Source organism: Corapipo altera, unplaced genomic scaffold (assembly GCF_003945725.1).
Source record: "Corapipo altera isolate COAL_440 unplaced genomic scaffold, ASM394572v1 77b, whole genome shotgun sequence".
NCBI classification, from domain to species: domain Eukaryota; kingdom Metazoa; phylum Chordata; class Aves; order Passeriformes; family Pipridae; genus Corapipo; species Corapipo altera.
The window spans coordinates 1,147,961-1,172,566 of record NW_020884933.1 but is presented as its reverse complement, the minus strand read 5'-3'; the positions used below and the strand labels follow the sequence as shown (position 1 = coordinate 1,172,566).

At 50.1% G+C, this 24,606-nt stretch overlaps 1 protein-coding gene across 4 annotated transcripts; it reads right to left on the bottom strand.

Annotated features, from left to right (window-relative positions):
* Positions 1–5,700: 5,700 nt before the first annotated feature.
* Positions 5,701–24,565, bottom strand: INKA2 (inka box actin regulator 2). Of its 4 annotated transcripts, none has more exons than XM_027659835.1 (2): positions 24,156–24,565; positions 5,701–7,570 (listed from the first exon to the last, which is right to left on the bottom strand). In XM_027659835.1, exons 1-2 carry the CDS (start codon positions 24,201–24,203, stop codon positions 6,614–6,616), a joined length of 1,005 nt encoding a protein of 334 aa, XP_027515636.1. In that variant the 5' UTR covers positions 24,204–24,565; the 3' UTR covers positions 5,701–6,613. The 4 variants fall into 4 exon arrangements, with proteins under 4 accessions (XP_027515636.1, XP_027515637.1, XP_027515639.1 ...); XM_027659836.1 differs by lacking the exon at positions 24,156–24,565 and adding an exon at positions 17,550–17,623; XM_027659838.1 differs by lacking the exon at positions 24,156–24,565 and adding an exon at positions 16,443–16,595.
* Between the last annotated feature and the right edge of the window lie 41 nt (positions 24,566–24,606).

Genomic DNA, 24,606 nt, shown 5'->3' with positions numbered 1-24,606 from the left:
TTGCTGGCAGCATCGCCGTCACCAGCGACACGTTTGAAAACCCAGGCAAGCAGTTAAACAGAAAGTCCCCTTCTTGAATTATTTCAAATCCAGAGGATCTGGTCTCTCCTTTTTTTTCCCAAGCAGAGCTCAATTCAGGGCACAGGAAACTCAGCACAAAGCCTGCCCTGAATGGTTTCCACACCATTAGCATGAGCGCATGCAGATCAGGCAGCTGCAGCATCAACGCCTGGCTGGCTGCCTTTGGGTGCAAACTCCCAGGAACTGGGCTGGAACAGAAAGAACAGAAGAGGAGGAGGAGGGAGGAAGTCTGAGCAGGTAGTTCTGGAGAGCTGCAGCTGAGTGATCCCAGGATGGGGCTGAACAGGAGCAGACTGAGCAACACGCTCAGAACTGGGCCGGGATCCTCGGGATCTGCAAGGACGGGGGTGGCTCCTGGGATCCTGCTCTTGGCCCCACAGGAGAGAGGGACAGACCAGCCCCCCCCAAGTCCCCAGGACACTTTTCCTGCTGCTTTGGCCATCTGCACTGTCTGGGAGCAGAGTCACTGGACACGTGGGTGTGTTTGGAGAGTTCCTCGTGTTCCACCACTGCCTGTCACAGCCCCTGCCACTGGGACCCCACTTTGTGCTGCCCTTTGGAGGCAACTGGTGCTGCAATGCCCTCGGTCTGGGCCAGAGTTGAACAATACTCTGCCACATTCCTGCTCTCTGCACACACCCAGCCAGTCCTCTGAGGGGACTCTTTCAGCCCCAGAAGACACAGACAATACAGAGAATAAAGAGCGCACAGAAAACACAATGTGGGGGCCTGGAGTGACCCTCCAGTTATCCCAAGCAGGCAAAGGGAGGTTGCTGGTTGTTCTCAGCACATACATTTAAGAATAAATCAACTGCTTCATCAGGCAACTGCTCATGTCAGTCCCAGAATCTGCTCCTCTGCCCGTGGAGCCTTTGGAGGTGACAGTGCCCTGTCCCTGCCAGCCCTGGCCAGGCTTGTGGCTGTGGAGGCAGAGCAAAGGGACTAATTAACCCTGACAGGACGTCACGTTCGTTATCTCCGGGCCTGAAATGTCACATCTCCAACTCCAGCCCCGATGCCAGGAATGCTCCGGAGCCCTCTGGGAAGGTCCAGCCTGGATTGCTGGGCTGTTAATGAGGGAAAGGATCTGCCCCCTCGTTGCCTGGGCACTGGGAGCCCCACGGGCAGTGTGGAGGTGCTGGAGCAGCACAGGATCCATGTGGGAGGGCTGGGTGAGGCAGCTCTGTGCCACCAGCTCTCTGTGCCAGGGATGCTGCTCTGCCTGCCCGGGGACCCCACGGGAGGAGGAGCAGGGGCAGCACAAAAGCACTCCACCAAGGCTGGGGCCACATCCAGCCCCTTCCCCCGGGTGCTAAGGATGGAGTGAGGGTGAGCTGGGACCCCACAGCCTCCCCTCCACATCCTGGAGCTCGTGTCCTTCCAGCTCCAGTGGGATTTAACATTTACAGCATGTTGGAAAGCACTTTCTGAATTAACCTCCAGCCTGCCCAAGGTGAGGACTGACACAGGATCGGGCGTTTCTTCTTTCTGGAATATTGATTTTCCCCCTTTCACTTTCCTGTTCAGCCAAAGACAGGAAATCTGAGCCAGCTCAGAGGCTTTGCTCTGTACTGTTATTGCAGGAAATGCTCTCAAAATGAGGAGGGGTCGCTGGTCCCGGCCAGGAATGACCCCTCCAGCTGCAGAAGGGCCAGTGAGGAGGTTGGGGACATCAGCCCTGTCCAGCCATGCAGAGCTGAGCTGGGGGGTGACGGGGCTCCCCCAAAAGCTGCCACAGCCCAGCCTCGCTGAGGCAAATCGTTGCAGTCAACTCATTTTTATTTATGCTCTAACACCAGCACAGGAGATTGCCTGCCAGCTGGAAGGGGTACCATTCCCTGATTAGCAATGCCACGTGGATACAAATGAACTTGAACAAAAGGGAAGAGAAATAAAACACAGCCTCCTCTGCGGGGACGTGCGGCCCGTGCTGCACAAACGCTGCTCAAAGAAGTGGAAGAGCTTCTGCTGCTGTTTAATAACACCAGGAAGGTGATGGGGAATGTGCTGGAGGGAATAAACCAGTGCTGGACTTCAATTAAAATGGATCTCAGTTTGGCCAGGATGTGGCTGTTGGTTTCTTTCCTGCTGGATTCAGTAGGAGGGGAATCGAGGGGATGTTGTTGTGTTTGCTGAGTCCATGGTCAGAAAGCCTTTCAGGTCAGTTGGGCACATCAGCACGGGTGATTAACGGGGCCAGAGCTGAGCATCATTTGGGAACAGGAGCACTGGGAGGCCTCAGCAGCAGTGCAGGTTTGCAGGGCACAGGAGACCCCCAGTTTCAGCAGGTAAATCCCAGAATCCCACAGTGGTTTGGGTGGGAAGGGACCTTAAAGCTCATCCAGTGCCACCCCCTGCCCTGGGCAGGAACATCTTCCACTAGCCCAGGTTGCTCCAAGCCCTGGCCTTGGACACTTCCAGGGATGGGGCAGCCACAGCTTCTCTGGGCAACCTGTGCCAGGGCCTCCCCACCCTCACAGGGAAGGATTTCTTCCCAAAATCCAATCTAAACATACTCTCTGTCAGTTTAAAGCCATTCCCCCCCATTCTGTCACTACACAACCAGCACAAACACCCCGTGCCAGTGGCAAAACCCTCCATGGGGCAGTGAGCCCATGCTGCCCTTCCCTCCTGCCCAGCCTGAGAAGCCCCATCTCACTGTCAGAAGAGTAAGCTGTGAAATGGGTTTGGAAATAAAGGCTTTTTAATTGCAGGCCCATTTGTGAGCCTTCTGGAGGCCATCTGGCTGGGAGAGCAGGGTGTCAGCCTGGGCACCGGGCAGGGAAAGCCCAGGGAGCCGAGCAGGGAGCAGCTCCTGGAAAAGCCCTCGATTAATGCTAAGAGCTAAATCCTCTCTGGACATTAAGCCACATGGGCCTGATCCAGCTCCTCTCCATTCCAGTGGTGCCAGAGCAGTGCTGGGTGCTGTGGGCTTTGGGTGTGCTGCTCATCCAGCCCCTGGATGAGATTGGACAGAGATTTCTAAGAATGCCTGAGCTGCATTCCCTGGGACAAGTTCACAGGGAACCTGTTCCTGTAACTATTGTCCCCTGTTTGGGATTAACCACTTCTATCACTGATGCACCACCCAGCCAGGGCCTCGTTAGAGACTGTCATTGTGCTAATTAGGTAGGTCTCAGACTTAATAACAAGGAACTATTTCACGGCAGTTTCATGAAAAAGAAGTAAAAAAAAAAAGAGGAGTAAAAGCCATTATAATTTCAGGAAAAGTCCCTGGAGAAGTGAAATGGTAATTCACAAATCCAGCTCTGATCTATTAGCTCTGGAGACTAAATTAGGGAGGATGTCTGGCTTGGCTGTTATTCTCTATTATTTGAATGTCTATAAAGAATATTTATTAAATATTTTTCCTCTGAGGAACTTTGAAACGCAGCTACATTTACTCACCATTTCCAGGTACCTGTTTGAAGCCAAGATCCCACTAAATTTGCCCCTGGAAAATCCTCTTTTGATGCAAAACATGCTTTGAAGAAACACTTAACAGGCAGAGAGAACATAAATTCGGAACTGTGTTGGGTGTTTGGTCAGCTGTCCATGCAAAGTGCCCAAATAGGGTCTGATCCTTTGGAAAAGGAAGAAATTAAGGAAACCACAGTGCTCAGGTGTCCACCCCAGAGCTGAAGGGAGGAGCAGTGGGTGCTGGTGGGCTCTGTCCCTGCCACAGGGATGTGAGTGGCAGCGGGCAGTGCAGCAGGAGCAATTCTTTTGGGTGGGAAAGGGACATGTGGGTGGCAGCTGGGGCCAAGAACTGCCCTTTCCACGTGAAACTACAAACAATAGTCCCTCCTGGGGCCTGGCAGCTGGTCCCTGAGCAGCAGGAGCACCCAGCACTGCTCTGTGGGGCAGCTGTCGGGAGCACAAGGGGCTTTTCCTCCAGAGAAACCTCCTGTTGGTGCCTCAGGAGAACCCCATGGATGGGGGAGAGGCCCCACAACAGCTGCTGGGGTGTGGGATCAGCGTTTATGAGGGACCACTCGTGCTGGGAAAGGGGGTCTGAGTGTCTGAAGCTGCACAGGCTCTGCGGGGAGCTGGAGGTGGGACAGCACCCATGGGTGGGGGGAAATCCCTGAGAGCAGCTTCCCAATGTGCATTTTAAGCTCCAGATGTCCCTGTGTGCTGCACAAACACGTCCTGTCTCCTGGGTAACACAAGGCCTTGCAGAGGGAGCCACCTGCAGAATTGTACCCAGCACCTCCTCTTGCCCCAAGTGTCCTTGTGGTCCTGCCCCTGCCCCACCCTGCTCAGCCTGGCCCTCCCCTGGTGCCCACCACAGCTGAGGGCAATGCCAGGGACAGGCTAAAAAAGCCCCTGGTGGAGATGTTTCCCTGAGCATCTCCCCATTCACACTCTCTCCATGGGGCTCAGCCTTTGGTGCCAGTCAGGAACGTGCTCCTGGGGATGGGGGTGCCCAGGACTGGGTCCCCCCAGGTTGTGCCTGGGCTGAAGGGAAGCCCAGGGGTGATGCCACACTTCCCAGGACTGAGGCTGGTACAGGAAAAAAGCTCTTGCTCTCTCCAGAAAACTCCTTCTCCTCTTTGCTGACCCTCTGGAAAAGGGGCAGGGAGGGCGTGTTTGTACCAAACAGGATGAACTGCTGATAAAAGAGGAGGAAAACAAAATGCTTTAGAAACAGCCCTTCAGCATTCAGAGAAATTAGGAAAGAGGGGAAACAACCAGCCCCAGAGCCTGTGAGGAGGAAAAACAAAAGCTTGCTTGCAACTCAGGTTCCTGAAAAAGTGCTGAGCACAGCCTTCGGATGCTGCCCTGCTCCTCTCCTTGTATGGGCACAAACAGGGCCTGCCTTGTGCCTATATTTAATTTGCAAGGGTGAAAAAAATTCTCTCTCCATGCCTCTTGCTCCACTGGCCTCTCTCTGCCTGGGGAAGTCACAACAGGAATAGAATTGCACGTTTAAAAAAAAAAAAAGAAGAATAACACCACAGCTCGCACATAAGGCCTTCCTAAACTTGGAGTGAGTGGAACAGGTTTTTGGAACATAACACTGGGGCACACATGAAGCATCTGGTGAGGCTCTTGGGTGATGAGGAGGGGGGGCTGCAGTGCAAGCCACAGGCTCTTGCTGTCTGCACACTCCTGTGGCTCTGGGAGCTGCCAGGGATTCACCTCAGGTTGAATTCCTGGAGACTGGGAGGGACAGGAGGCTGTGGCAGGACCCCCAAGGCCCTGTGCCACTCCACAAATCAGGGGCTGTGTGGCTCTGAGGCTCTTTCCTTGGCAGCAGTTTCTCCCCCAAAGTTTTTCCCCTCGTGGTGCTGGGGGAGGAAGGTGGATGTTGAAGTGTCACCTGAAGGCTCTCAGGGCTGGGCCTGGGCTGCAGTGGGATGTGCCCCTGGAGCAGCACTGGCACCCTGGCAGGGACCTCTCTGCCTGCAGCCCTTCTCCCTGCTGTGATTTACAACCTCTCCTTGAATGGAAACTCTCCTGGCTGCTCCCCAAACTCCCCGATCCCAGCTGGGAACAGCCTGACACGAACCACAGGCTCCCAGTGCCAACCCCCCCAAATGATCCATGTGTGGTTCCACCATGGGGAAAACCCCAAAAGGAGAGAAGCAGGACCCAGGGTGTCCCACACTGGAGACAAAACTGATTCCACTTTATTGGAAACTCTTGGAGAGTCGGACACTGAAGAACTTGGTTCTGTCAAGACAAGGTTTGTACAACAACAGCAACAGGAAACACAACAATAAACGAAGTTCTTTTAACTTTGCCTGTGAAAACTCAACAATTAACTCTTGCAATGTTGTATCTGGTGCAACCTGTGGGGACAAGGGGAGGGGAGAGGGGCAAACCTCACCAACACCCCCAGGGTCACAAATCCCCCTGCAGGGAGCCTTGTGCCCTGCTGGTTTAACTGGCAGAGGAAGGAGAGGTGCTGGGAGCACACTGGTTTAAGTGGAAAACTCCCCCAAGTTGGGGTTTCACCTCCTATTCAGCAACTGTTCAAGTCTTATAAATTCAAACGTATTCCTTTCCATTTAAATAACAAGTGCTTCGGGTACAAGGCTTGGGCTGCCTGGTTTATAACCCAGTTTCAAGTGCACACAAGCAGGAATAGATTTTTCTTTGTTTTAAAAAACTATATATATATTTGCACACTCATACACACACACACTCACACACATGCACACAGTGGATTTTGTGCTGCAGCCATTTAGCTGGAGATGATGGAATGGGCCTGGAGTGGCTGTCACCAGCCTAGGCCCAGGAGCTGGTCATCCATGGCACCACTCACCCTAAAGCTGCTAAAGATTCGGATTATTTTTGCAAACACCAGTCCCCAAAACTCTGTGTCAGCTGCTGCTCAGGCTGTCCCTGAAGATGCACTTGTCCAGCAAATTCTATCAGCGAGTGAAACCCTCAGCATGTTTTGCAGAGGACTCATCTCAGTCCACGTGGAGAGGTCAGGGGTCTCCTGAAAAGACAAGTGTGGCCCCCCAGCTCCTCTCTGGTGTGGGACAAATGCTGGGCAGAGCAGAGAACACGGACAAACTCAGACCCAAACAGCTGTGTTGATGTCAAACCCAGACTGGGTGTAGTCTCTGGACTCATGGACTTTCTTGGTGCCCGTTTTGGGGCGCTCACTGTGGCTTTCTGCCTTCGGGCACCTCTCTGCTTTGCCGTGGTGGCTCCCGTGGAGCGGGAAGTAAAATGTCCCCTTGAGTTTGTTCATCTTTTTGGATCTCTTGGAGATCTCGGGCTGTTTGTCTTCGGGAGGAAGCCAGCAAGGCTTCTCCTTGAGCAGCCTGTCCCGGTCCGGCCGGACGCTCCTCAGGAACTTCTTGAAGATGTTGGCCGTGAGGGAGAACTTCCTGCAGAGCTCCTGGGACCTGCTCACGGACAGGGACGCCTCGCTCTTCTCCCCCTTCTTCTCCAGCTCTGGCAGGTCCAACCAGTTCCCAACCAAGTCTGCAAAGATGTTGTCCCCCAGCACCAGCGGCTGCCGGTTCCTGCTCTGGGACATCAGGGAGGACGTCCAGTCGTGGCCGTCGTCACAGCCCGGGCACTCCCGGCATTCCGGCCACCCCCCGGCCGTGCCCTGGATGCTGCACTCCAGAGTCCTGGGGCGGACGTGCTCGGCTCTGCTGGACACACAGGAAGGTCCTGTTGGGGCATAAACACCCTCCCCACAGAGGCTGCTGGAGGAGGAGGGGGTGTCTCCGAGGTGGTCGCTCTCCAGGAGCGCGGTGGGATGGGACAGCCCCGCTGGATGCGGGAAGGACGTGGGGCTGTGCCCCTCCACTGACGCCTCCCCCTGCCAGGCCCTGGGAATGTCTCCCCGGCTCCGGCAGCACCGGTGCTGCTCCCCCCCACAGCCGGGGCTGCAGCTCCCGGAGATGTCCAACTGCTCCAGAGCCGTCTGGACCTGGAGCAGCTTCAGCTCCTGCAGGGCCCCCATCATGCAGTTCATCTGCTCGTGCAGCCCGTCCCCGACCTCCTTCATGGAGAGCTGTGGAGGGAAGGAAGCACACGTTGGATCAGCGTCCCCAGGAGCCAGGAGAGAGCAAGAACATTTGGAGCAGCTTTCTGAAACACCACCTCTTCCTACTGCCTGCATTTTCCATGCACTGCCCTGTACTACATCCATTCCACTGGATTTTCCTTAGATTTTTCTAGGAGTTTCCCTCTAGGAATCAGAGGAGCTGACAGAAGTGGGTTGTTTGACCTGACAACAAAAATAAATAGTCTGAGTTCCCATTAATGGCTTGGCAGAAACCCAAGGTGTAGAACTATGAATGGCTTTTGGCTGCTGCCAGTTTTAGCATATTCTTCTGCTTTTGTGCTTTTCGTGCCCTGGCACCAACTGAAACCAGGAGCCAGAATAACGAACAGAGGGGCCTTCCATGGAAAACCTTGTTCCTTTACCTGAAGTGCTAAAGTAAACTAAAAATAAACCCCACACAACACATCTTCAGATCTGAACACCCTCCCTGCAGCCACCTCTCGCTAGAGGACAATCAAAGACATTTCACTGCACTGGAAATTTCATACAAAACAACCAACAAACTCTAAAATTACTTACAATCAACTAGGAGTTCTTTGATTCCCTGGCTAGGACCTTTAGCAGCAGTTCTGCTTTATCCATGAACCTCACCACAAAAGATTGAACTTTCTACACCAGACTTAAAATAAGCAAGTTATTCTCCAGAGCTTCTCAACTCCCCCTTCTTCTCTTTCGCTCTGCTGCTTTCTCTCTCTCATGTAGGATCTGGATCATATTCCCAAAGTGGCACCATAAAACAAATGGGCTCTACTTTCCAACAGCTGCCACTTATGGTTTTTTTTTGTTGTTTTCCAGCAGGGAGGGGGGAGTGGGGAATGGGCAGGAGAAGGAGGAACAGCAGGGCACAGCAGGGCTGGAGGTGAGGCCATGTCACACCGATGGAAGGTGGTTTGCACAAGAGATTACCACTGTCTAGGAAAGCTCCAGCCTACGCTGCCACAAACAGTTTAAACGGCTCAGCACCATCTTTGTGCAGCAACAGATCTCAAGATCAGGGGTGGGAAAAGCCCAGGTTTTTTAATTCTTACGCTCAGCTTTACATTCTCACACTTTAGTTTCTACATCTCCTTCATTTTAACTAACTTAGTTCAATCACTTGCTCCATTTCCATCTCTGTACGTGGATGTGAGCAGAGAGAAAGAGAAGCCATCAGAACCCCTGTAACAAGCCAGCTCTGTAACTGCTCAGCAGTTCCTGACCACAAATCTCCATTTCAAACCCCAGAACCTAAAACCAAACAGGTTACAATGATTTTTCAGAGCTTTGCTCTCAAGAAACTTATTTATCAGCCAGAACGAGCACACAAGCTACGAAAACACAGAAAATCTGTGTTTAGCTTCCTGCTTACACTGAGTGCCTCCAGCTCTCTCATTTTTTTAAGATCAGCAAATAAACTACTTCTGCAGACATGCAAATAATGTCCCACTTCCAGCCTAACTGCACCCTGGCTCCCCACACCAAGCTGGGGCCATATGCTCTACCAGCCTCCGACAAAACTATCACCTTACCTCTCCAGATTGGCTGCAATGCTGCTCGTCCTAACCTTTCTTGCCTTATTAATGGAAGCCTGTTTTATCTGGGGCTTTGCAAAAAGCTGGATTTGGAGCCGGCTTGGCCCCTCATTGGCCACTTCCCACCAAATCCCCTGGCTGGTGCAGGGCTGTAATCGCTCCGTGGGGAGTGACGAGGGTCCTGCCGTAATGACTGGGCTGATCAAACCCCCTGGCATCTGCTGGGCGGCTCTTGTTCACCTCATTGATTCAATTAACTCCCCCCGTGATGGGTGGGATCCTCACAATTCCTCAGCCAGGCTTTAGGAAGCATTAAAATTTCATAGGCAGCGTTCCGAGGAGCGACGGTCGCTGTGGTCGCTCCTCGCAGGCAGATCCAGTCACCCCCACGCCCCCATCCCCGACAAGAAAAGACCTGAAAAGCTCAGAATCCAGCACTTTTCTTCCTGAACAAAGGAGGTGGATCTGCCAAACCTGGTGCCAGCACCAGCCTGGGGAGCCTGAGAGCAGCTGGAAAAGGACTGGAGATGTTTTCAGCCGTGAAAAGCCTTTCCTGGAAGTGACTGAGATTTGGACACTTCCCCCCCTGATGCCCAGGTTGAGCTGCCCCCTCAGAGCAGGGGAGGGAGGAAAGGGGGGTTTTCAGGATGTGACTCATTTGTCCTGTTTCAGTGACCTGCTTTGGGTGGGATGAATCCTGCCCTCCAGCCTCGGGGTCCCTCTGGCAACATGAATCCCACCACCAGTGAGAGTTTTTAAACACCCCGAGGCTTTTAACTCTGCTTGATGAAATTTTGGGTTGTGCAAGATAAAAAAACGAAGCAAACCAATCCCCCTCTGCTTTATCTGGTATCTGTTCAGTTCTTTTACAGACCTGGAGAGTGAGGGAAACCCAGCCCAAAGTGAAGTCACTGCCTGGTGATGACCAAACAGCCTGCAGGGCTTGGATTCCATCCACCTGTAATTATCCTGGGGTAATTAAGAGTATTCACCTTGCAAAGAAAATTCTGGAGGGAAATAAACCCTTCTTCCCCAGTGTCTAACTGCCACCCTCTCCTCTTTGCCAAGAAGATCTCAGTGAGAACTGAGAACCAAGACCAGACTGGCTTCCCTGAAGCTCTCCAGCAAAGGAATAATGTCCCAGAGAGCAGGGACCATCACCCTGGCACAGGGTCAGAACTGAACTATCTGGGCTGCAAGAGGAAAACAGGATTCTGCAAATAATTCAGCACAGTGGGCTGGAAATCAGATGCACTGATGAAGGAGATGGGAGGTCCAGGCTGAAGGGACAAGCCTTGTAGCCTCACTGGCTCTTGGTCACACACTTCACGTAGGAGGAACTGGAATTTGTGATGAACTGGAGCACAATTCCAAACGGAGCGTGAATGTGACACGAAACCCCAGAGAGCCTTAATTTGGCATGGAGAGAACCCCTGACAGAACTTGCTGGGGTTATGCAAGTGCCATTATGTAAGCTGCCCACCACGGGCATCAGGAGATGTTCTGGCTTGTGCCTCTTTGTGAGCTGCAAATCCCAAACTTGTGCTTGGATCAGTTGGGCTGCAGAGTGCAGGGGCAGCAGCATTCCCGGCCAAATTTTGGGTCCAGCACAGATCCTGCTCATCAGCATCCTCCCTTCTTGTCCCTCCTGGTCTCTCCTCAAGGTGCACAAACTCATCAGCATTTCAAAGGATTCCTGGTGTCTAATTTGAGACACTTTGTGCTTCAAAATAAGTGGTGGTTTGGCACCTCTGCTTCCAAGAAAAGCCCTGTTAGAACTATGATAACTTGCAGATATCCAAATCTATCTCTACAAACCAGTTAAAAATCAGATGCCTCAGACTGGATCTCATTATTCCTGAAACTTTTGCAATCCCTAAAAGCTGGCAAGAAGAATTTTATGTCTAATTCTGCACAAGCCAACTCCTGTCTTTTAGAGCAAGACAAGTACACACAGGGCTGAGGGTGACGTGCGTGTTCCATTTCAGTGCCTGGCATTTGGTGTGTGATGGGAAAAGGTTCCTTTCTCCAGCAGAAAACCTGGATCTATCCTCCTGCAAAGGCAGCTCTGGCTAAATGCTTCTCCCAAAGCAAAGCTCTTTTAAACTACAGACACCCCAAGCACTGAAAACTGAAGTGCAAAATTCAAAATTCCACTCGCCAATGATCATCAAGGAATATTCAACACAAGGAGGGGGGCAAACAAAAAGCTGTCAGAGTTCAAATATGGAGGTTTTTTGCCCTGGAAATGTTCCATTCTGAGCAGCCAAGGCACCAATTGCTTTGTAAGCCACCTTTTCAATTATGTCCTCAAAACACCTACTGCCACAAGTCCAACCAGAATGGGTTTACCCAGTTTGTAAGTCAGTGATCTCCCACCACTGATTAACACAGCAAATACCCAAGACCTGCAAATAAGGGAGATTTTTCCTTGTCACTTCCCACTTCCCAGGTAAATAAATAACTTTTTTAACCCACTTTGGGAACTGATGTTTTTTTTATTACCACGTACCTTCGCTGAGCTCTCAGAGTCCAGTTCCCATCAATCCCCTTGAGCCACAGCTGTCTGTATTCCCAGCCCATCCACACATCAGCAGCTCTGTGATGCTGATGGGAAGAAAGGAAAATCCCCAAAACACCCCTCAGCCTTCAGCTGAGCACAGAGAGCTGGGAAGAAGAGCCCTGAGTGGTGTTTGTCACCACGAGGAGGAAGACAGATGTCCAGCTCTTGGGGAAAAGAGCTGCAAAGAGAGGAAGTTATTGCTAAGAGGACAGGAAAGAGCAAATGGCAAATAGTTCTTAATAATAGTTCTGATGGGCAGCAAAGCCAGTGACAAACAATTGGTATTTAAAGGGGGTGACATAATAGAGACCAAAATTATTTTAGAACTGCTGAGCTGACCATATTGTTTCTGTGTTTTCCTCTGGGTCACTAAGTGGATTAATCTTCAACAAGCCTGCAGTTGTGGCTGGGCATAACCCCTTCTGCACAGCTCCCACAGAGCTTCTCTCCAGCTCCATGTCCCACCTTTCTTTTCCTTCCCTTGGTGTTCTTTTAGTCCTTGCACTTTGCCACAATAATTTCAAAAGTCTCTTTTTTACCTCTTGTCCTTCCAGAGTATTGTAGGTGTAAATGAGGATGTGAACTGTGAGCTCACAATATCTGAAAGAGGAAGGATGCTGAAACTGTACCAAACACACCCCCCACAAGAAGTTAAATAGATCCAAAACAGATGTTACCCATGAAAGACCTGGTTCACAGCACTCCATTAACCACCTTCCTCACTCAGTGGCCTTCCTTCCCACTGGGATGATATTGTTCTGAGCTTCCCAATAACACTTGCCACGTTTAAAGGCAAATTAGAAAAATCAATTCTCCACAAGCAGGAAATAAATGGACCAAAAAGAGCTCCAAGAGACTCCTTCAGACTTTTACTCACAGATAACAGAGATCAAAACCTCGATGGATGGACTGACCATTGAAGATGATGGTTAAAAGTGCTGGTTTTCACCCCAGGGCTGCTTCCCCGGAGATCTGGTCTTTAAATTCCTGAACACACGAAGCTGGGAGTCTAAAAAAATCCATCATCACCTTCAGGAGTCTTCTCTGGAAATAACCAAGCAGACAAAGCCTGTGACTGCTTTTTCTCCCCAGTTCTGTGTGACAGGACATCTGCTGTCAAGTCACTCCCTTGCACCTTCCCCCAAGGAACACCAAGGAACGAGATCCTGCCATAACCACCCAAGTTTCTGACAGAGCCTCCAGCAGTGGTGGATAAAGTCACCTTTAAAGGGGCCATTTTATCAGCAGAGACACAAATGGAGCTGCCTGTTCCCACCTGCTGGAGTTGGGACCCTGAGGTCTGTTATTTGTGCCTCACACATCTGCAAACCACAGGAGCTGCAGCTTCAGAAGGAGCAGTAATGAAAACACAGCAGATCCTCTTGGAGTGTGACACAGTTACCGGAATAGGGCCCAGTGTGAGAGAAAGAGTAAAAATAATTGGCTGTATTTCTCTCTCGGACCAAATGTTCTATTCCTGCAGGATATTCATAGCAAGAAACATTGTCTACCAGGACATAAATTAATGTAAGGAAGGAGTCAGACTCTATCAAACTCAGTAATTCGATGCATTTATGACAAATGTGCAGGGAGAACACTCAGAAGTTGAAGTCAGACTGGTTGTTTTAAATAGCTGCTTTAATACTTCTCCTCCTAGAAAAAAAGCAACGGAAAACTCAGAAATATGCTGGATTCCTCTAGAAAAACACACAAAGTAAAGTTATAACCACAGCTCATGTGACTGTGACCCCTTGCCTGTTACAGCCACAGACAAATCTGCCCCAAGGACTCACCAGTCCCCACTGAAAAAAGGGGATTTATTCTTGCTGCAGATGAGTCCCAAACCCTCATCCCACGGTGTGTGTGCTGATGTTGCTCCCCAGAAATGCAAGCAATCCCCATGTCAGAGAGTGCAGGGAGGTAATGCAGAGTGAGGCAGGGAAATGAAATTCCTCTCTGCTAAGCCCTCAGCAGGACAATTCTTGTTAAATCTGATCTTTCAGCTGAGATAACGGCGTGCGACTCGCAGAGCAGACACGATTCTGCTGTGCCTCAGGATGGTGCTTCCAGAGTCCAAAAGCATCGGGATTAATGGCATGAATGGAAGATTCACAGGCTCTGTGGCACATTTCATGACTGCCACAGGAAGGGCAGATGCCAGGAGTGGAGAAGCACAGCTTATTCCACCACCAGACCTACAAACCAGCGCTGCTTATTCTCACGAGCCACACTGTGTCCATAAATCTCCAGGGGCTTCCCGGGGGAGAACAAGGTCTGATGGATTTTCTGCACACAGGGATGAGGTGCAGAGAGCTGGCAGAGCTTGTCAAAAACAGCTCCACGGGCTGGTGTCAGCCTGGGATGAGGATCCCACCACGGGCTGGGATGAATGGCTGTGTCAGCTGAGGCTCTCCTGGCTCTGAAGCATTTGCATGTGGAAGCTTCTGAATGAATTCCAATCAAAGGGACACCACACATGCCAGAAACTATCAGCTTACAATGGAAAACTCGAGGCTGGAATAGCAGATCTCTCTCTCTCATTGACTGAAATGGGTCAGATCCATCCCTGGGAGCCCTGGCAGAGCTTTCCCACAGGAAGAGCAGGGTAAGCACACCTGGACCAGGCTCATCTGGGACTTCTCTGGCACAGCACGGTGTGGTCCCAGTGCTCAGGTGAGATGTGGGGGCACAGCAGCAGCCCAGACCGAGCACCTCGTTATTTAAATACGTTTTTAATAAACAAAACAAGAGAAAGCAAAACCAGAGCTGGAATCCTCAAATCTCACACTGGTGGGGGATTGAGTTGCACTGGAAGATAACCTTTCCTTGGGAACTGGGAGCTGTGCCAACATCCTCTGCTTTTTTGAGAAAATCCCCTCCTCAAAACCAGCCCAAAGTCTTGGCTGACCAAAGCAGAGGCTGTTTGCACTGGGACAAACTGATCCTGGGAACAGGATGGCCTCGTTTGCCATGGGACACTGAAACCTGCTTCCTCAAAGTGGGAATTTCTGCTGAACTTCCCTGCCCGACAGAGCTGCTGCTGAGACACAACACAAACCACTGTGTTCCTAAATCCACAGGGATGCCCTGGAGCTGGATTCCCATTGACTCCACACGAGGTGGCTCATTGTCTCCATCTGGTCCAGTCATTCCCACCATTCCTGCCCTGTGACTCCTGGTTATGGTGCATTTAGTGTGTGAGGCATGACCTGCCCAGCAATGAAGAAAGTGGCAAAGCAGCAGGATCAGGAGCTCAGTTCCCACTCCCCATCAGGGCAGATGGGCCCAGCTGTCCCTCGTGCTGCTCTTTAAAGAAACATTAATCTATTTTAATTCCAGGCTATCATGACAGTATTGAGTTTTAAAAGCTGTTATTGCTCAGGATACCATTTATGGTGGTTTTAATTAATACAGCTGCTCCAACCTTCATTAAATGCAACCTGCAGCTCCCTCAAGTTGCAGGGGAAGGGGAGGGAAGTGATTCCAGGGGTGAGCTGGAATTGTGAGCACACCCCTGCTCACAACTGCACTCTGACACCCTGAGAACTTGTGTTAAAGGAAGTTTTTCAGTCTGAATAACAAAAACTGGGCAGTGGAGGGAGAAAGAATGGGACCAGTGAAAACCAAATGAATGAAGGTCCAGGCTGCTTTCAGCCAAGGTGACAACTGTCCCTTCCCAGTTTTTAAAGCCAATCATTCACCTAAATTTATGCCAGGCTAAGTCTTGGTTTACTAATGTAATAAAAATTGTTGCATTTTTAGAATTGAAAAAAAGTCTATTACTGCATTATAGCAAGGGTGTGAGCAAACCCAGAATTTTCTCATTTTAAGTATTTTTTTTTGTTTTCACATTAAGTGTGAGATATTTGCCTTCCCTTTGAATATACTGACTTTTCCAAAGTTATGCACTACAAAACAGGCATGTTTTAGACTCATATAAAGGTGCAAAGTTTAGGCTTTTCTAAAAAAAAAAAAGATCACATAACAGAACTCACTTGTTTAGAAGACAAAACATTGATTTATGATTCTTAGGATGCTCTTTTGGAAGTTACTGCTTTTACCCATCTCACCTGCCAACTCAGATTTTAAAGGCCTCCCAGAGTGCCCTGTACACATCCTGGTCTGCAGTTTGCATTTCATTCATCACACCCAGCTCACAGCACACCAGTGACTCTCATTTTCCTTTGTTTTAGTTTGTCTTCCAGCTCCTGTGTTTGCTGGGGAAACACTGGGAACGCCAGCAGGTTAAATGTCACTGCTGCCACATTTATTCAGAGTAAAAGGCCACTGCCCCAGCCCATGTTTCACAAGATCTGGAGAAACACAGGGCTCTCCAGCCCCGGTCCTGCCCTGGGCACAGCTGGAACTTCGCCTGGCTCTGTATGGCCTCGAATGGTGTTGTCACACAGGGAATGCTCCCTGCAACCCAGGGGTGACAGCAGCACTGCACACAACTCCAGGGAGCACAACAACCAGCCCAATGCGACATCCTTTCCAGCCCAAACCGGGAGCTTTTGTGCATTCAGAAACTTCACCCACCCGCTTTTTGCTCTGCCTTGTCTTCCCCTTTTGTTCTCATTATCTATTTATCAGGAGAGCGCACGACTCCGAGCCAGACCCGCCGGGAGCCCTATTTCGGGAAGTATCAGCTCTTCCTACCAACCCACCCCCAGCGAGCCCCAGTGCACCAACAATCCCTCCGGGCTTGTGGACAAGCCCCAGCAAGTCGGGGGAGCGGGGTTACCTCCTGAACAGGAGCGGGAGGAGGGCGAAAACAGCGCTGATTCCTGACAAAGGCTTCCCTATTAAAGAAGTATTTTCAGAGAGTATCGGGAGCGCAGAGCGCTCTCTCCCTTTACGGCCTTTTTATCCCTATAAACTTATTCTCAGCGGAGATCTCGGTGGGTGTTTCTCTGATTTCTGACCTGTGCTGGCGGCTTGTCCCTAAAGCCCCCGGGCGCGGTTTCTCTCCGACAGACGGACGGACGGACGGATGGACGGAGCCCCGAGCAGCCGGCGCTGCCCGGGAACTGCCTCCCGGCTCAAAGCAATGGGAGCACCGGGACCCCCAACCCCCGGTCGGGACCCCCAACTCGGGACCCAAACCGGGACCCCCAACCCCCGGCCGGGACCTGCCTCTCCATTCACAGCAATGGGAGCGGCGGGACCCCCGTTCTCCGGCCGGGACCAGAACCGGGACCCCCAACCCCCGGCCCGGACCAACATCTGGACCCCCGACCCATGACCAGGACCTGCCTCCCCGCTCACAGGGGAGCAGCAGGACCCCCCACCCCTGACCGGGACCAGCAGCAGGACCCCCGAGCAGGACCTGCCTCCCCGCTCACAGCCATAGGAACAGCAGGACCCCCAAACCCCGAGCAGGACCTGGCTCCCCGCTCACAGCCATAGGAACAGCAGGACCCCCAAACCCTGAGCAGGACCTGCCTCCCCGCTCACAGCCATAGGAACAGCAGGACCCCCAAACCCTGAGCAGGACCTGTCTTCCCGCTCACAGCCATAGGAACAGCAGGACCCCCAAGCAGAACCAGCCTGCCCACTCACAGCCATAGGAGCAGCAGGACCCCCAAACCTCGAGCAGGACCTGCCTCCCCGCTCACAGCCACAGGAACAGCAGGACCCCTGAGCAGGACCTGTCTCCCCGCTCACAGCCACAGGAACAGCAGGACCCCTCAGCAGAACCTGTCTCCCCGCTCACAGCCATAGGACCCCCGCCGCCCCCCCGGTGCCGCTGCCCACCAAGTGCCGACCCCTCTCTCCCCGCAGGACGACCCGCGGGCACCCACCGCCCGCTTTCCTTTCCTCTCCGTCCCTTTTCCCTCCCTTCCCTTACCAGCTCCTGCCGCAGGCGCCGCAGGTGCTGCTCCATGGCCCGGCTGGGCTCGGCCGGGGCGCGGGCGGGGCAGGGGCCGTGCGGGGGGCGGCCCCGGGGGGCGGTGGCAGAGCGCGGGGCCGCGGGTGCTGCCGGAGCGGCCGCGTGTGCGGGGGGAGCCGCATCATTCCCCCCCCCCCCCGCCCGGCTCCAGAGCCCGCAGCCCCCCGGCAAAGGGGAGGGAGAAGCGGCGAGAGGCTCCTGCAGACCCAGCCCAGCTCCCCGCTCCCTTCTCCCCGCGCGTCCCAAAGTTTGGGTGGGTTTAGTTTGGTGTGTTACGTGTGTGTGTGTGAGGGTTCCGCGCGGGGAAGGACCACCCCGACCAAAAGCGCGGATTAACCTACATGGCTTTAATCGCGAGAAATTGCAAAGCCATCCCAGCCGTGGTGTCCCCGTTCTGTCCTCCCCGCGGGGCCGGGGGATGTGACAGGTCCCGTGGGGAGGTGACAGCGGCACCTCGCACATGCCCGTGCCCGTTATCCCGGTGCCCTTTGTCAGGCAGGGACAGCGCGGGTCCGCGGAGCTGCGAGAAAACAGGTGTTGAAAATCCTTCAACGTGGGGGTTTATTTTCAGAACGGTTTTTCCTCCCCCCCGTGTTTTCGAAGCGATGTTTTCGGATGGAAAACTGGATGTGAGGGATGTTGTCGCTGCTCCTCTAAGAGCAGGATTTTTTTTTTTACCTCTGATGCTGCTTGTCACCACAGGACATCAAACAGATGGACAGGCGAGCCAGGAAAAGGCACAAACGCTCGTGGATCATCATTACAACTGCATTGTATTTGAAAGGATTTGAATTTTTCGGGGTTTCTCACAAATATATAAGTATTATTCTCAGTTTATATGCCAAACGTGGTGTTTCGCTGATAAATGCTGAGTCCCCTGCAATAATTTAACAAGGTTTATCTGAATCTCTGCAGTGCTAAAGAACCTGACAGGAAGAAGAATACTACTTTGTGTTTTGAACTTTGGGATTAAAAACATAATTACTTGCTTTTCCCCATAAATTTATCAAAGACTGGCTAAAACTTTTGCTTTCCAGGTCTTTATTTTTTGAAAGAAAACCTTTTTTTTTATAGATGGTAATAGGATTTTGTTCGTTTCCTTGTTTGTTTGTAGAAATCAACCTCGGTGTTTTTGAAAGCTGACCTTTGTGTCAACATCCAATTTAAATAAGAAATCTGTGATCTGCCCTTTCACGTATGTTTGGGAAACACTCCAGAGTTAACATTTATTGATCTTTCCAGCATTTCTTTCATTATGGGCCAAAATTTCTTGCCTGTTTACTCGTTTCAGGGTTCCCATTTCCCATCTCTTAAGCATGAAAACAGCATCTGTCTTTGAGGCTCTGCAGAACGTTGGGCAGTAAACACATTAATGTATTAAAAAAATGACCTTATTGAAAAGTCAATCACTTCCAACGAGGTATGTCATGATGCAATCAGGATACTTGCCAGTTTTGAGTCTTTTTAAAAGCCTAAGCCAACTAGCCCAGCTATGATTTTTTTCCTTGAGATCTGGCAGGATTTGTTGGCCAGCTGGTTGTTCCCCACGGGCCAGGGTGGGGTGTGGATGTCCCCAGCCTACCCAAGCATATGGCAGGTTGAACAGGCAGGCAGGGGTAAAAAATCAGAGAGATGGCACCATGTGGAGAACAGGAGCTGAAATTCCTGCCTCCAGCACTCCACCTTCCCTTGTCTCTCCCAGTGTCCCAGACAAGGATCCGTGTGCAAGAAGAGCCCCAGTCTCAGCATCCAGGTTTCTGTGTTGCTTGGGACCTTTATTTTCTACTGGAACTATGTTTTTATGGTTTCTTTTATTATCTCAGTTCTATCAAGAAACATTTAGACACGATTTCTTCCCTGTGGCACAGCAGCAAAGCTGAAACAAAACTGCATTTTCTCTTGATGTTTATCAGCACAGACCAGGTTCAGCTGGTCTGAGCCCAAAACGGACCATGGGCTTTATTTATCCCAGCCAGCTTTGGGCAATGGTATTTTTAGGTATTGTTTTATATTTGGTAGAGAAAAGACTTCAATGTCAGTGACAATCCATTCCTGGATATGTTCTAGGCCAGGCTGGACAAGGCTTGGAGCAACCTGGGATAGTGGAAGGTGTCCCTGCCCATGGCAGGGGGTGGAAGGAGATGAGCTTTAAGGTCCCTTCCAAGCCAAATGATTCTGGGATTCATTCTGTGATTCCATGATTCTCTTCTCCTGGAGTTACCAGACTGCTGATGAGCTCTATGGCTCTGGCACCTTGAAAAACTCCATGGAATCAGAGCAGGGATTATCCCAAGCACAGGATGCTCCCTGCAAGGTTTTCTTTACACCACCATGTATTTTTTTAAACCCTATCATCCCTGGATTTGTTTTAACTGATCCTTTTCACAGCACTTTGACTATTCCAGCACAGAAGAGATACAAACAACGCACGTGGTTATTGGAAGCATCAGATCTAAGTTAATCAATATTGTATTTTCCAGCACATCAAGCGTTCAGGAGGCCAGCTGCAGGTGGACATGGCATGTGTTCCAAAAAACCTCCCGTGCCGCTTGCAAGACACCAAACTCCGTGACCTGCTGGCAGATGAACAGGAAGAGCTTTTAGGCTCTTTGGCTTCTGTTAAGGACATCTTTTTGATCCATTTTCCAGCCTCCGGGGCTGCTCCTGTCCCGGGAGACTGATAAAGGAGTTCATGAGCACAGAAGAAAGGAAAGACCAGAATATTCATGTGCCTCCAAACTCCTGGGAACTTGCAAGAGGAGAGAAAAATCTGAGATATTTTCTCAGTAGGATTTCCTTACTAAGCAACATTTTTCTCTTGCGTGTAGACAACTGGTTCAAAGCAGCACCGACACCTCATGCCAGGCCCTGCTCTCCTTCCGCTCTGTCGTGGTGCAAACCATGAGCAGATGGTGCAGTGCAGTGGAAAATCAGATCTCCAAGAAAATACAGAGCTGAGAATAAAACAGCCCTGGAGGAGAAAGCTGCGTGGTTTATTTCGGGATAAAATGAAAAACTGGGATCCTTGGGCAAAAATTAAGACGACTCCTTCAGAGTGGAGTATTCCACTTCTGCGAACTGCCTCGTTCCTTCCCGAGTGAGGGAACATCCATCCCTTCACAGCTGAGGGCTCATCTCATTTGTTGTCTTTCAGTTCATTGATCTGGTTTCTCCAGGCTCCCACGTGACTGTTCTTTGCTGAACTAACAGGCGTGATTATCCCTGAATTTTTCCTCTCGTTTCGACTTTCTTGCGCGCTGACGACAAACCTTTCAGAAAATTCCTTCCCACTTCAGCTGCAGCCTGACCTGAATTGCATCCATCTTTGTTTAAACCCGCTGGGGCATAAACATCCAGGCAAGATAGGTAAGGATATAATGTCAGAACTTCAATTCTGGTTTTATGTTTGTGCATAAAGAGATAAAATACCCCTGAAAATGTGAGCGTTTCTTCCATTAAGCCTGATTTAGTGCATGTGGTCTCTGTATTTGTGGCCTTAAAGTTCCTGACATGTCCCTGCCTCGCTGTGCCCTGTCCCCAAAATAAAAACTTTTAACTCTGCTCCAGCGAAATTCCAGCTCCTGACATTCCTCTGCTTGCACTGGAGTGCCAGGAGTGAGTACCAGGGGAACTCCTTGTGCTGGTTTGTGGTAAAGAACTGTTGGATTTGATCTCGGCTCGCTGCGTTTTCGTGACCTACATCCTGTTCATGGGAGCTGAAAAAAATCTTGGTATCCAAGATTAAAGTGGGATGATGTTTATTTATCTGGGGGAAAACAACAGGAGTGAAATATTGGCCTTTCTCACAGAAATAGCTGCTCTGCCCTGATCCCTGGTTTCTGCTTTCTTTTATCTGCAGCTGCATCCCTGCGTGTGCCTGTGGTGACCCCCCCGTGTAATTCGGATTGCACCTGAAATTTATGGAATTCTCCTTGATCCTTCTGACAAGGAACCAAACCCATTCCACAGGAGGGCACTGAAATGAGCCTGAGATGGATGTAAGACCCCATCATCATTATTATTTATGACAACTCCATGCACCAGAGTTGCTGGGAAAAATCCAAGACTGGGCCAAGTTACTAAAGCAACAAAGAGGATTCTGCTGCTCCAAAGACTTGCTACTTGTTGATAACTTGCCATCCAGCTTTTTTTTATTTTTTTCCAAAGGGAAAATGAATGTGGAGGGTGCTTGGAGTCAATTTTTGGTGGGGAATATGCAGTCACTGTCTCTGCTGGTATCAATGGCCCTTTCACTGTACTGGGCTTTACTGTACAGGGAACAAACAGAGTTTCCATGGCAGTGTAAATACAAATACATCCCACACTCCAAAGAGTGACTCACACGTGCTGCAGAGAAGAGACAAACTTCCCTGTCTTAATCCGAACACATCTGGGAGAGGAGGATGAGATTATCTCAGTTTAAAAGTATTCTATAAATATTATGTAAACCGAGATTTGCTCGGAATAATTCCATGCCTTGGCAGATCTGAAAGACAAATCCTTTGAAGGTAAAGGAATAAGACAAGGCCAGTGCCTATTTGCAGTAGCAATGTTCAAATCTATAATGATTTTCTTCTTAAATATAGACACAACCTGACAGCTCTGGAAGCTGATACAAATTCTCCATGAGCAGTTTATCTCGCTCTTTCAGGGAGTTACAAGAAGAATTTAACTGTTGTAAGTAAACAGTAAGTTCAGAACAAAAGGAAGAGATGGATAAATCTGTGGGGACTACTCAGTACTGGTCTTAAGTCCTGGTGTTGCAGGTGTTAACCTGAAGTAGTCTGAGATAGTGAGACCCTGACCTCATGAGTGTCTTAGAACATCATTTATCCAAAACTGATATCCAGATTTGGAGGAAAATGAATTTGGGATGGAATTAAAATCAAATATGTGATGTGCACTTTGTAACGGGGAGGAAAAGGTGGTGAGCACTGTTTTGGAAGAATGAAACATGCTCTCAGTGTGTATGAGAGGAAGAGTTTTCCCTAGCAAGACTTTTCTAGGTCCCAAAACCTTGAGGTTTTTTATGACCCCGAGCTAGAGAGTTTATATCCCTTCATAAGAACCTGTTATTTTTGTCATACTCCATCTCTGAAGGATGTCTCATCTGCTTCTCTTACTAACCTAAATCCTCTCCCAGGATCTGTTCTGCCTGCAGAGTATTCAGATTAAATGTCAAGATTTCCAAAGGCTGCTCTGAGCAGGAATATTTCCTTTGGATCTTACTGCAGGCGAAAGCAAAGCAATGTCATGGCAAAACTGCAGATTCCTCTTGGCTGGGCTGACATGTGAACGTCGACAAGGGGAATTCAGTATTTGAGAGTCACTGAGGTAAAACAAGGCCTGAAGGGTGAGGATTGCTATTTATACAGTGACTCATGGCAGAGCACACAACTTACAGAGAGCTTACAACAAAGTTAGGAGCAGTAGCAGTTAAGCTCTACTACGGGAATAAGGGTTAAAACAAAACCTTTCATGAGATCAACTGATACAGCTGCAGGAGCCTGACCTAAATCTGACACAGCCCCCTCAGCCAGGGCCAAAACCAAAGGGAGAGGGACAATAAATCTGTCAGTCGTGGTGTCAAAGGGTGTCTCAGCACACAGACAGTGAGACAGTTTGGAATCTGTCCGAACTGAACATCTGAAGGGAAATTAAAGAACTACAAACAGCAGCATCTTTCTGAATGAAGGTGAAGCGTCTGAATGTCTCATTAATGCACTGCTGAGAGTAATGTCTGTCTCTAAATCACCTGGGTTGTACTGCAATGTGCAGGAAACCTCGGGGAAGAGAAGGAATAAGCGAGAAAAATAGAGAGGGGAAGCAGGTCCTGGCAATGGCTCCTGGGGGCTGTTTTGTCACCTCTTTGCTGCCCTTCCCCCCTGGGAACAGTCACTTCTGACTGCTCTTCGTTGTCTGTTCAAATCACATCAATTCAAAAGGGTTATGAGAGGCTGTATTTAATCAAATGTTTGTTGTGTCCAGGTGTCTTTGTCTGTCTCCTTTCCCAGATTTATCCAAAGATAATTATCTCGTGTTGGAGGCTCGTATCCCCTTGAGGACCAATGAGAATATCCACTTAAAAATTTAAAAATAATTGGACCTCAACAGAATGCCTGGAGATCCCTGTCCCGTTACTTCTGTCCTGGTTTGTCCCCACTTGGTGGAGGTGAACCCTCCAAACTGGAATTGTTCTTTGTCATGTGGGGCCCCGCTCTTGGTCGGTACTCAGATATTCACAGGAAAAAAATACCATAATACTAAAAATTAACAACTGAATAGAATCTGACAGACTTTTCTCCCTCATCAGGAACATAAACACGAGGAATTTCAAAGGCGTGACCAAGCCTGTGATGCACCAAAAGCCATTAAAATTCATTTTTAGGCTGCCTGGCACTGTAAGAAGAATGACACAGTGTATGTGCTCGGACAGTAGAAGCCACTGTGGAGATTTTTTTCAAATCCTGTTGCAATGAATGGAAGCTACAATAGCGGAAGCTACAACCGCTACAATAAAAGTTGATATTCATCAGAATGAAAGTTGATATTCATAAAACTCACCCGCGATTTAAAATAAGTGGCCTGCAGAGGGTAGTAAATAATGCACATAAGAGATTTACACTTCTGGCCTGGCCATTTGTGGTGTAACGAGTGTTTTAAGGTCGCTCAAAAGCAAGGGGGGCGATGCTTTGGTACCAGTGAGTACCATACTATTAATTTTTGTAGTTTCCTGGCTTTTAAAGCTTCTTTCCGTGCGTGTGTACAGCTGTGTCCTCTCCTCGGGGAAGCGGCCACGGCCCCGAGTCTGCCAGAGCTCAAGGAGCGCTCGGACAACGCTCTGAGGCACGGGGTGGGATTTTGGGGGCGTCATGTGCACGGCCACGAGTCGGACGGGATGATGCTTTTGCATCCCTTCCAGCTCAGGATATTCTGTGATTATGAGTGTGTTCGGACGGTATAGTTTGCACGTATTGAGGGCATTCTGCGATTAAACCAACCCCTCGCTCGCTCG